This window comes from Cetorhinus maximus, chromosome X, assembly GCF_964194155.1.
Source record: "Cetorhinus maximus chromosome X, sCetMax3.hap1.1, whole genome shotgun sequence".
Classification (NCBI taxonomy): Eukaryota; Metazoa; Chordata; class Chondrichthyes; order Lamniformes; family Cetorhinidae; genus Cetorhinus; species Cetorhinus maximus.
The window spans coordinates 12,932,166-12,945,331 of record NC_135917.1 but is presented as its reverse complement, the minus strand read 5'-3'; the positions used below and the strand labels follow the sequence as shown (position 1 = coordinate 12,945,331).

The 13,166-nt window shown below is 47.5% G+C and overlaps 1 protein-coding gene across 1 annotated transcript in view; it reads right to left on the bottom strand.

Moving 5' to 3' along the window:
- LOC144672632 (natural resistance-associated macrophage protein 2-like) overlaps positions 1 to 11,575 on the bottom strand; it is a 140,346-nt gene extending 128,771 nt beyond the window's left edge. Inside the window, exon 1 of the mRNA XM_078534482.1 lies at positions 11,434 to 11,575. Coding sequence (XP_078390608.1) covers positions 11,434 to 11,539 — 106 coding nt within the window. The 5' untranslated portion in view covers positions 11,540 to 11,575. The remainder of the gene's footprint in view (positions 1 to 11,433) is intronic.
- Between the last annotated feature and the right edge of the window lie 1,591 nt (positions 11,576 to 13,166).

Genomic DNA, 13,166 nt, shown 5'->3' with positions numbered 1-13,166 from the left:
TCTTCTAAACTCCAGCGGATACAAGCCTAGTCTGTCCAACCTTTCCTCATAAGACAACCCGCCCATTCCAGGTATTAGTCTGGTAAAGCTTCTCTGAACTGCTTCCAACCCATTTACATCTTTCCTTAAATAAGGAGACCAGTGCTGTACTCAGTACTCCAGATGTGGTCTCACCAATGCCCTGTATAACTGAAGCATAACCTCCCTACTTTTATATTCAATTCCCCTCGCAATAAAAAATAACATTCTATTAGCTTTCCTAATTATTTGCTGTACCTGCATACTAGCCTTTTGTGATTCATGCACTGGATCACCCAGATCCCTCTGCATATCAGAGCTCTGCAATCTCTCATCATTTAGATAATATACCTCTTTATTATTTGCCCTGAGATAGGGAATCCTCAAGGGCCAAATCCAATATTAAAATAATCTCACTGAATTTATACGTGCAGTACATCCCAACATTCTCTTTAGCCTTTTGAATAGCTTGGAAACATTGTGCTGATATTTTTACTGACCCAAGGGGTCATATTTTTAAAGATCAAGGGGTTTGGGACCTGGTATGGGCAGGGATTAAAATCACGGTCCCGGAAGACATCTTGGGATCCTGATGCCTTCCTGACAATTTTGTATTTTCGAAAGGCTGGTGGGGTTGGAGGCAGTGGTAAAAGCATTTACCACCAGTTAACATCCCTTTGAGCTCATTACAGAGCTCGGTAAGTGGTCTGTCCACTTGAGTTCCGAGCTTTCAAATTTTTTCAGGTGAGCAGTGTTTTTGGGTTTGCTGTGGGGCCCCAGTTTCTCTGCAGTTGTTTGAAATGGAATCTGAGGGCCCAAGTAGCAGGAACAGTGCACTAAACCTTGTCTGCTCTAATTGGCAAGAAAGCTGCAGTCCCCAACATGGCTGCTGCCTGCCTCTGCCGCTGGTGCCAGACAGGCAGCTCCTGCCTCTTAGAGGCCTCTGATTGGGTGCTGGGCTTGTGTCCTGTCCAATTAAACCATCTAAATTTAAAAAACTGTGTCATGACAGTGATGCAGCGAGGCCAACAGGGTCAGGACCCGGAATTCATCCGGGTGTTGAGTTCTCCAGCCCACACTGACAATTCCACCCTCAGTCTTTTTCTTGCTCTGACATATCAAGTACATTCCCATCTGGCACATAATCCACCATCAACCTCCCTCCTGCCTAATCTCATATTTCCCTGTGTTAAGTGACATCTGCCATTCTCTGCCAACAGATCAAGGATCAAGGTCCTTTTCAATTTGTGCCCCATTGATAGTCATTATTGGGTTACTTGCAAATTCGGACACACAAACTCAATTTGTTCCTCAAAATCGTTGAGAAAAACGGTAACCTGCAGGACCACTCCTAAACCTCGTGACATTCCACCATTAACTGGCCACCAACCAGATACCTGCACATACATTACTGCTTATTGTTGCCTATCAAACAACTATTTACCAAACAATTTTAATGCTTACCCGCCTATTCCATGGGCTTGGAATCTAGCCCATTATGTGGGGCAGTGCCAAGTATTTTACACTGGGCGGAATCTTGTGCCCTCCACCTTGGCAAGTTTGGTGGCACAGGTGACTTCAGTTTGTGGGAGGGTAGTGGGTGGGGACCCTGCCCACTTCGCACCTCCACCCTGATTAAGCCTGTGGTGGGAAGGCCCAATTAAGGGCCTCATCCTGCCACCATATGGCCTCCTTGCTTGTGGGCTCCCAGTGTGGAGGGGTGTCCATTGTTCAAAGGTGCAGTGCCTGATTGTGAGACCCGGCATCAGGTAGGGAAGGCCTGCTGGAAGTCACTCCGCTGCCCTTGCTGCCAACCCCCTCCCCACCCCTCCCCCATGGCTCCCCCGCTCCATGACCCCTGTGTCACCGTCACTGACCTGTGCCTGGGACCTTTCTCAATCCAAAGGCCTCGGGTGGGTATAGTACCAGCAGCAACCACCATATTCCCAGTGGTGCTGCTGAGTACAGATGAGCTGCCAGCCTCTGATTGGCTGGCAGATCTCAGCAGGCAGGACCTCTGCTCCCCCGGGGGTCCTCAATCCCAGGTGAAGGCCTGCTGCTGCCCTGTCAAGTGCCTGAGACACCCCACCCCAACTAGGGCCATCTGCCACTAGCTTGCTACACTTAATATCCCCATTAGCACATCCTTTAGATAATATCACCACCGTCAACACCCCTTTGTCCTTTTGTCTATGACATCTTTGGCAGTCTCTTCTTGGCCTCCACCTATCACTGGCCCCCTATCGAGCTCTACCTGTCCCACACACCCCCCCTCTACCAGCTTATATTTCATCTCATTTCTATATGTCTTAGTTCTGATGAAGGGTCATATACAATGAATTCTTCTGAAGAGCAGCCTGTTGCCATATTGACGAACATGATTCAGAGGCAAAAGATACTCAGCTAACCTTGGCAATGTGCAGCCAGACTGGTAAAAGCTGGTGAGGCAGAAAGACAGAGGGCGGAATCGTCCCAGACTTGCACTAAGTTGGTAGCAATGGCGGCTTTTCACCCCATGTCCTCCCAAGCTCGCCCCATTAATCATGCGTTCCCAGGAGACACGCTGTTTCAATGGCAGGCATGCTCCTATTTGCCCGCCATGCCATCACCTTGCCGTGTTATCACGCCGGACGCCATATTTAAAGTACAGCCACGCGCACACCTCTCAGCGCTTCCAGCCCTGGGCTGCTGCACAGAAGACAAGGCCCCTAAAGGCCAGAAGACTGCAGCTCCCAGGTTTAATGACGTGTCCTTCGAGTGCGTTTTGGATGCCGTGGAGGCCGCTGTGATGTCCTCTACCCCCGCTCTGGCCGCAGGAGGCCCATCAGTCTCACCGCTCTGGCTTGGGAGGCGGTGGCAGAGGTGGTCAGTGCCAACGCTGCACAGAAGAGGTTGGCCATCCAGTGCAGATCGAGGATGAATGATCTCATCCGTGCAGCCAGGGTAAGGCAACCATCTCATCGCTCTAAACTCACCCACTCACAAGCCCATCACACACTCACTGGCATCTCACTCACTGCCAGCTCAAGGGACATCACCACTCACTCTCTCACACACACCCTCACACCTCCATCTGGCCTCATCCCCTCTGGAGGCTGCCTCCTCAGCCCTCACCATCCAGAGGCCACTTGTACAGACCAACATGTGTCCCCCACACACACCCTGGGATACCGTCCTTCCCCAGTACAGCCCTCGCCCTGCAGCCTCTTCCCTTGCCTGAGGCCACTTCTCCCCCTTCCCCAAGCAAACCCTAGCCCTGCAGACATTGAAAAGCCACCTTCAGCCTCCTCAATAAATCCTCTTGTTCAATTCTTTTTGATGGTATTTTTGACAGTGTTCACCGTTGTTTGATATTTTCCTTGCACATACTCTGCGATGGAATCGTACCTCATCAACCTTAATCTGAACCGCTGGATTCTGGGTGGCATGTTCACAATTTCTTTCATGTTCAGAAGGGGGAACTAGTGGCTTATGGTCTGTTTTAAACTTGAAATGCAATCCTATAGTCACATTGTCTGAGAATTGTTTTGCACACCCATGTTGCTGCCAATGCTTTTTTCATTGCGGTATATCGTTGTTCTGTTTCTATTCATGACCAAGAGGTATAGTAGACTGGTCTACACTTATATCTCTCTGCACTTGAAATAAAACTGACCCCAGATCTGTGAATAATGCATCTGCTGCGACTATGTCTGGTAATTCTGGGTCGTAATGTGCCAAGATTTCAGAAGAGATTAAAAGTTGTTCAATCCTTTCTAAAGAATTCTGCTGGTCCACACTCCAGCATCACTGTTGACCCTGTCTCAGCAGCTGTCTCCAGGACTCACTGACCTCTGCTAAATTTGGCAGGAACTTGGCCACTTGGTTGACCATCCTGAGGAATTTTGAAGCTGAGTTATGTTCCTGGGCTGTGGAAATTCTCGGATCACTTTTATTTTTTGTGGGTCAACTGTGATTCCAGTGGCTTGTACCATGTGAACTAGAAACTTGATTATCGGTTTGGCGAACTCACATTTTTCATTCAATGTCAGGCCTGCATCGTGTAAGACTCTGCTCTTTGTACTCTTCTCTCACAGCCATGTACAAGTATGTTGTCCATATGGTATATTACCCCTTCCATCCCTTCTAGACTGTAGGGCATTGTTCTCTGGAAAATTTCCTTATTCCAAAAGGCAATCTATGGAAACAATAATGACTCAATGACGTTATAAATGTGGTCAACAATCTGGATTATTTGTCCAGAGGCAACTGCCAAAACCCACTGTTCACATCCAATTTGGTAAATAAAGTTCTCTTGATTAATTTGGCAAGGTTCCCATCCACTGATGCTCTCTGGTGGATCTCACGCTCCCCTGGTTTGTTTAGTTGAGTTAAATCCTCGCAGGTTCTTATAGAGCCATTTGGCTTTGGGACCCTGTAACCATTCCTGACACCGTTTTGTTGGTATGGTGACCAGTGAGATAACCCCTTGTTGCTGCATCTTTTCAATTTCACCCTTAACTTTGTCCAAGAGTGGGTGAGGGTCTCTCCTTAGTGTAACGAGGCAAATTGGTTTAGCATCAGTTTGTAGGGTGATATGGTACCCTGTCTTTAACATCCCTAGGCCTGTAAACAATGTTGGAAATTCATTCCTGAATATATTGCTGTAGTTCTCATCAGTGACTTCATCCACTTTATTAATTTCAGGTTTAGGCATGCCTTTCTGCTTAGTAGAGAGCATTCTTGATTTTGAATGATAAAGAGAGGTTCGAGGATTTCTTGGTCTTTATATTTCAGCTTTGCCATGAGTTGGCCTTTCACTTTTAGTGTAGTCCCCCCAAGGACCTTGTGATTTAGTGGATGAGGCTTGCATTGCAATCTGTTTGAGCCATTTGACTTCATCTGATAAAACAGAAACCCCTGCTCCTGTGTCTAGTTTAATCTCTGTGGGGTGTTCGTCCACTTCAGGTTTAACAAGCCAATACTTGCTTTCAGTGTCATTTATCTCCCCCAGGCCCCAGGAAGGTTAATCCCTGTTCTTGTGCTGCTTGTCCATGGCTCTAGTTTAAAATTTTCTCCCTCTTTTTACAGGTCATGGCCTATTTTTCCACAGTTGTGGCACTCTACCACCTTGTGCGGTTTGTTCCTGCCACTCCGGAGACATTTTAAAATGGTGGCTGGTATGTCTTTCCTTGTTTTGGAAAGCTTTCCATTTTATGACCTATGAATTGAATGGTCTCGCTCAATCTTCTCCACAGGACCTCTCCTTCCCTGCAAACAAACACCCAAACCTGTTTTCTAAGTTCCGCTTGTCTCGTGATTTACACTGCTTTCACCAGCGTTAAATCCTCCCTTGTCTATAAGAGATAATGCTTCATCTAACACCCCTACAGTCACCCTTTCCCGAATTAGCTCATCTTTTAAAATTCCATGAGCACTGTAAAGGAATCTATGCTTTCATCTGGCCATTGTTTTCGTCTGTTAAGTTTAGTCCTCCCTATTATTAAGTCCTGACAGATGCTGAAATAAGAGTTGAAAGGTTGCATGACTTTTTCATAAGAAGCTGAAGTCTCATCAGCCCCCTGCCTTGCTATCACATTGTCAGCAATAGTTCCTGCAGCATAAAATAGGGTACTGACCTGGTCTTTTTGGTCTTTTTAATGTAATCCTGAAGCAGTTCTGTACTTTGTGAACCTTTTTGCTCCAGCTGTCTCACTTCTGGGCCCGTTGTGAGCTTTCTGCACTCTGAAATAGTTCTGGGAGTGGTTGTGCGGATTCCATGCTTCTGCTGAGCCCTGGAATTGTTCCTGCCTATGACCCTTTCTCCACCGCTGCGTGCTGTCTTGGGCCTGTGCTCACTGCTGTCTGGTCTCTGAGCCTGTGTCACACTTTGCCTCTGCTGCTCCCGCGATGTTTCGAAGCCTTGGTAAGACTGGGAATTTTTTTCTTTTATCCTTCCTTCGAGGTTCTCTTCTCTTGCCAGCACTGTAGCTTCTTTCAGTCTTTGCTGCGTCTTTCACTCACTGCCACCATGTTTTGTTGTGGTGGGTGGATTTGGACAGGGTTTGGGGATTGTCTAATCTCTCAAAGGTATGTTGCTCGAGTCCATTGTCTTTTTATTTGCAGCGAGTATTTATACGTTTGGAACTCTACACGAGGTTCCTCCTTCTTCCAGACCTCTCTTACTTCTCAATCATGTGATCTGACATCATATTACATCAGCATCATGTACGCTTTGATGTTAGCCCTTTACTCTACATGTATTAACAGGGTCCTACCACCTGACTCACGTGAGTGCTGCCTTGGGGAACATCGAGATGACCACAGTAAGAACTGGGCAGCAAGTCAATCCCCACCATTTTCCGGGCGTCGCTGCCTTATTTCCTGCAGGGTTGAGGTCTCCAAACTTCCGCCAGTGAGAGAGGGAGGTGGGAAAGTGTGAAAGGAAGAAGGTGGCAGACACTGACAGAGTGAAACTCCAGGAGAGCGACATAGCGCCCGAGATGGAAACTGGAGAGACAAGGAGACAGAGGAACAAAATGGTTGGGTCAGACTCCCCTTTCCATACCCAGGACTATCTCTCAGCTTGGCATCCATCCCAGGAGTTACACGAATACAATCAATTCATCACAAACATGAAAATCCAGGCATATCGAGATGTTCCAAGATTGACTTTATGAGCAGCTTTGCCAGGTTCCCTCCCCATCCAAGTGAATTTGTTTGTTGGTTTAATGAATGGGGGGGCGGAAGAGCCAGAAACAATTAACCTTTGGTGTTGTTTTCAGTCTGACCAAAGTCCACTCTCCTCCAAAATGGTAATAAGATCTTGGAGCTGAAGCTTGCTATCTTTTTCTTACAATTGTTTCTTGGAATAATCGGATTCCTAAGCAAGGCCAGCATTTATTGTCCATTCCTAGATGCCCCTTGAGAAGGTGGTGGTGAGCTGCCTTCTTGAACCGCTGCAGTCCATGTGGTGTAGGTACACCCACAGTGCTGTTAGGGAGGGAGTTCCAGGATTGTGACACAGCGACAGTGAAGGAACAGCGATATATTTCCAAGTCAGGATGGTGAGTGGCTTGGAGGGGAACTTCCAGGTGGTGGTGTTCCCATCTATCTGCTGTCCTTGTGCTTCTAGATGGTAGTGGTCATGGGTTTGGAAGGTGCTGTCTAAGGAGCCTTGGTGAGTTCCTGCAGTGCATCTTGTAGATGGTACACACTGCTGCTACTGTGTGTCGGTGGTGGAGGGAGTGAATGTTTGTGGATGGGGTGTCAATCAAGTGGGGCTGCTTTGTACTGGATGGTGTGGAGCTTCTTGAGTGTTGTGGGAGCTGCACTCATCCAGGCAAGTGGGGTGTATTCCATCACACTCCTGACTTGTGCCTTGTAGATGGTGGACAGGCTTTGGGGAGTCAGGAGAGGAGCCTCTGACCTGCTCTTATAGCCTCAGTATTTATATGGCTGGTCCAGTTAACAGCTCGATGTGGGTGTTTGGGTTTATCATGCTTTACGCTTTTGTGTGCTAGTTTGCTCCTCATTTTTAGCCTACACTGCTGGCCTGCAGCAGTGTGAAAAAGAGAGCCAGATGTGTAGACCCCTCCCTGTCAGAACACAGCCTTTGCATCGGCAAGTCCTCAGCTGTGCCTCCTCACGATGACACACGGAAACTGGGTCCCTCACAGCCCCAGGCTAAAGCTTCAGAGGAACTCAGAGGAGGTTTGACCCCCCAGACATGCAGTGTGTAGGCCCACCAGCATGTGGACAACACCCTGGCACTCATGAACCAAACTCCCAGCTCTGGGTGAACAGCTCCACTGCCCTGTGGATACCTCGGGAGAGCTGAAGGCTAAGGGAGTAAATCCTGACATAAAACCCGGAGTAGAGCCCAAAGGCAGACCCATGTCTAAATGTGGCATCTTTCCAGCACCTACTGCAAGCAAGCTGGTGCCAAACATGGTGCTCTGCATCTCTCTGGAATCAACCGGGGAGGTCGAGAGGGGACATTTATGTTTGGGTAGCCCAAGATTGAGAGGATGGGGGAAGAGGAGGAGGTGGTGGCAGTTGGGCTGCTTGTCACTGTGGTTTAGACCCACTGAGGAGCCACTCCGAGCCTAACCATTCCGCTAGAAGTTCTGTTTCCTTTCTGCTCCATGAAAGGTTTCTGTCCTCCCTGAGCTCACCATTGGAGCGTTAGAGTCTCTGCTCAACAAGTGAATCCAACGCATCAAGGAAACAAACAAAACAAACAAAAAGAAAGAAGATGCCAACTCGTCGGTTAGCAAGCTGCAATCTCAGAACCACGACAACTTGCAGCCGGTCAATAACCCTTACAAGACAGCAATGATCGACATAGAACCTGATAGGCTGAACATTGGGATAGCTTCCCTACAAGAGACGGAGAGTGGACCACTGAAGGAAAAAGATTACAGCTCATCTGGCAGGGGAACAGTTCAGAGGAACTGCGTGAGCAAGGTATAGGCATCGCTGTAAGCAACTCGCTGCTCTTGATGATAGAACCCCCCCCTACAAATGGTTCAGAATATGTACTAACTATTTGCCTCTCAACTCAAACAGGGCCAGTTAACCTCATGAGTATCTATGTTCCATCGCTGTGCTGCACTACAGGGGTGAAAGACCAGTTCCCTGAGGAACTTGACACTGCTATCAGCAGAATACCTAAGACAGAACATCTTTACCAACTGGGGGATTTCAGCACAAGAGTGGGTGTGGACGATGAGGTCCCTGTCTGGGGACACCATGGACTGGGAAAGATCAATGAGAATGGACAGAGACTACTTGAGCTTTGCTGCTACCATGAGCTTTGTGTGACTAACACCTTCTTTCAGAACAAACCATGCCACAGGGGGGTGGAATTTTATGGCCCTGTCACGGTGGGGGTGGGGCTGTAAAACGTGGCGAGTCATTCAAAGGGTCCATTGCCTTTGGCAGGACTGGAAAATCCCGCCAGCGTAAACCTCCCCCCATGGTGTCTTGGAGACATCCAGAATCGGGGCATTGGCACCAGCTAGGCCTGAGAATCACCAGACGGGACTCTCTCAACAGCATTCTCAACACAAGCAGCTACCACAGAGCTGACTGTGATACAAGACTCCATGACGTGCACCAGGGTTAAGATACAAACCGTGAAGCTTTTTCATTCAAAGCAGAAAGGCTGCCCTCATGTACACATCAGCCTTATTGCCTACCCAGGTAAGGACCAAGAGTTCCTTGACTCGATTGAACAGGCACTCTCCAGAATTCGCACAGAGTGCAGAAGCAAAATGGAACATACTTCAAGTGACCATCTACAATCCTGCACTCTCAACATATGGGAAACAAAAGTGGGAAAACAGACTGGTTCGAGGCTAATGTCACTGTGATGGAACCTGTCATCAAAGCCAAGCAGTCCACTCTCATTAATTACAAGAGAGAACTCGAGTGAGAAAGCGGAATGCACTAAGGGCCGTATTAAAGTCCAACAGACTGCTCACAGTGCACCAGGTTCCCACCCTGCCAGAATAGCCAGATGCCCTATGACACAGGGAATGCTGGGGGCAGGCATGAGGGGATCAAAAAAGCACCAGGCCCATCGGCAACGAAAACAGCTCCATTGGAAACAAAGGCCGGGTAAGTCCTCACCAACTGCAATAAACAGCTGGAGAAATGGGTGCAACACTACTTGAGGTGCACTCTGGGGGGAGCACGGTTACCAAGGAAACTCTAGACACCATAGAATGCCCGCCTGTCATGGCAGAGCTGGGTATCGAACACATCTACCCTGAATCCCACCGTGGTTTCAGAACTGGAGGATCTACAACTGATATGATCTTCAGTCTGGCAGCTGCAAGTGAAATGCTGTGAACAAAGGTGACCACCATACATTGCCTTCATCGATCTCACCAAGGCTTTCGACCATGTGGGGAGAGGTGATCTATTTAAGCTGCTAGAAATCATTGGCTGCTCACCGAAGTTGCTCAGTGTGATTTCTTTCCATGACACCGTCATGGGTAAGGTAAGCTATGACAGGGCAACATCGAAACCCTTTGAGATCTGCAGTGGGGTCAAACAGAGTTACCTTCTGACTCTGAGACTCTTTGGCACATTCTTCTCTTTGCTGCTGCCAGATGCCTTTAGTTCAGCTAATGTGGGTGTCTACCTACATACCAGAACTGACAGAAAGCTGTTCAGCCTTGCACATCTGATATGCAACACAAAAACCTGTGCCATGTTCTCATCTGAGTTGCTCTATACTGACAATGCTGCACCAACACTCCAAACTGAGGACCACTTTCAGTGGCAAATGGGTAGACTTTCTCCCACCTGTAAAGAGTTTGGTTTGACCATCAGCACCATGAAGACAAATGTCATGGTCCAGGATGTTGCCATACCGCCATCTATCAGCATTGACAATGTGAGGTTGTTGATGGCTTCACATATCTCAGCTCCACCATCACCAGCAATCTGTCCCTTGATGCTGAGATCAACACACGCATAGCAAAAGCTGCAGCTGTTATGTCCAAGCTGAGTAAGAGCTAATTCCATCAGCGTACACTCATTGCTGAGCCAACGATGGCTGCGCTGCCTCGGTCACATTCATCAGATGGATGACAGCTGGAAGGGTATTGGAAGAGGTGAGCAGAACTGAAAAGCTCAGCTGGCCGAGAAGATAACAGAGGCCAGTGAACCTTCTCAGCTCACTGTCTGGGGATCCTGAGTCACAGCAGGCGAGGTTTAACACTGAGTTGACCACCACAGCACAAGCCATCGTCTTATGAGACAGAAGGCTGCCACATAGGTCCAGTTAAGATTCTGGTCAATGGTGACCCCCAGGATGTTGGTGGTGGAGAAGACAAAGGGAAGTGGCTATACTCTGCCTCTGACCTGGAACCAAATCAAGACACGACCCGGAACCAAATCAAGACACGACCCGGAACCAAATCAAGACACGACCTGGAACCAAATCAAGGCACGACCCCGAACCAAATCAAGGCATGACCTGGAACCAAAGCAAGGCATGACCCCGAACCAAATCAAGGCATGACCCTGAAGCAAAGCAAGACAAGACCCAAAATCAATTCAGGAAGGGAAGCATCAGGGTTAATATTGTATGGTTACATTACTTAACTAGTAAACCAGATCTCTCAAACCAAACTCCTCAGAATGTGAGTTCAAATCCCACATCAGCAATTTGGAAGACAGAAGAAGAGAGAGAGAGAGCAGTAAAGAGTCAAAGAGATGAAGTGATGGACAGAGACGGAGATAAAATAGACTAAGTAACAGGGAGAAACAGGCAGAGGGACAGAGAGAAAAATAAACAGAAGCAGAGACAAAACAATAGAGAGAGAGAAGATAGGAAGAGACTGAAGAGAGAGCAAGAAAGACAGAAAGTTGATGGCGTTGCTCATTTTTTCCAGTTTAGAATGTAACAATGATTTTTACCTGATATCTTCCTCTTTTCCTGCTTCATTGACATGGTGAAAGGAGTCTGTTGCAATGCAGAGTGCTCCGAAACAGCTTGTTCCCTAGAATGGATGTAAACAAACATTCAGCGAGATCTGAGAGATGGGGAGGGTAATGAGTGGTGAGGGGAAGGTGAATCAAAGTTTCAGATAATAAAGGCAGTTTGATAGAAGCAGCAGCTGAAGTACAGTGAAAGCCGCCAAAAAAGCTGGTCGGAGAACAACCTGAATTCAGGTGGGGTTGTGGCCGGGGAGGGACTGAGTGACTACACACAAGCTAAAGATTCAGCTGAGCTTCTGTGTTTAACCTTCATAATTCACAGCCTGTGGCAAAATAGCTCGAGCACATGAATAAACCGTTGGAAAGCACAGCAGACGTGTTAGGTATGGGTGGCACAGTGCCAGGTCACACTGGAACAAAGCTGCACTGTGGCATAGTATGGCCAACTGTGCCTTCACTCTGCTCTCCCTACACGGGATCTTTCTCAGCTCTATCATGGCAGGTGTCAAACAGATCAATGGCAGGGAAAATACTAGAGTCCATTATAGAGAGTATACACTTCGAAAATATCAATGGGATTAGACAAAGTCAGCATGGATTATGAAACCTACTGGAGTTTTCTTTAAGGATGTAACTAGCAGAATAGATAAGGGAGAACCAGTGGATGTGGTGTATTTGGATTTTCCTGAAAGATTTTGATAAAGTCCCACATAAGAGGTTAGTGTGTAAAATTAAAGCACATGGGATTGCGGGTAATATATTGGCATGGATTGAGAATTGGTTAGCAGACAGGAAACAGAGTAGGAATAAATGGGTCTTTTTTGGAGTGGCAGGCGGTGACTAGTGGGGTACCACAGGGATCAGTGCTTGGGCCCCAGCTATTCACAATATATGTCAATGATTTGGAAGGGAACCAAATATAATATTTCCAAGTTTGCTGATGACACAAAACTAGGTGGGAATGTGAGTGTGGAGGATGGTGTTAAGAGGCTTCAAGGTGATTTAGACATGTTGAGTGAGTGGGCAAATACATGGCAGATGCAGTATAACATGGATAAGTGTGAAGTTATCCACTTTGGTAGGAAAAACAGAATGGCAGAGTATTATTTAAATGGTGATAGATTGGGGAATGTTGATGTACAAAGGGACCTGAGTGTCCTTGTGCACCAATCACTGAAAGCAGGTACAGCAAGCAGTTAAGCAGGTAAATGGTATGTTGGCCTTCATTGCGAGAGGATTTGAGTTCAGGAGCAAAGATGTCTTACTGCAGTTGTACAGGGCCTTGGTGAGACCACACCTGGAGTATTGTGTGCCGTTTTGGTCTCCTTACCTAAGAAAGGATATACTTGCCATTGAGGGAATGCAGTGAAGGTTCACCAGACTGATTCCTGGGATGGCAGGATTGTCATATGAGGAGAGATTGAGCCGACTAGGCCCTGTATTCACTGGAGTTTAGAAGAATGAGAGGGGATCTCATTGAAATTAATAAAATTCTGACAGGGCGGGACAGACTGGATCCAGGGATGATGTTTCCTCTGGCTGGGGGTGGGGTCTAGAACAAGGGGTCACAATCTCAGGATACAGGGCAGGCCATTTAGGACTGAGATGAGGAGAAACTTTTTTACTCAGTGGGTGGTGAACCTGTGGAATTCTCTACCACAGGAGGCTGGAGGCCAAGTCACTGAATATATTTAAGAAGGAAATGGATAGAT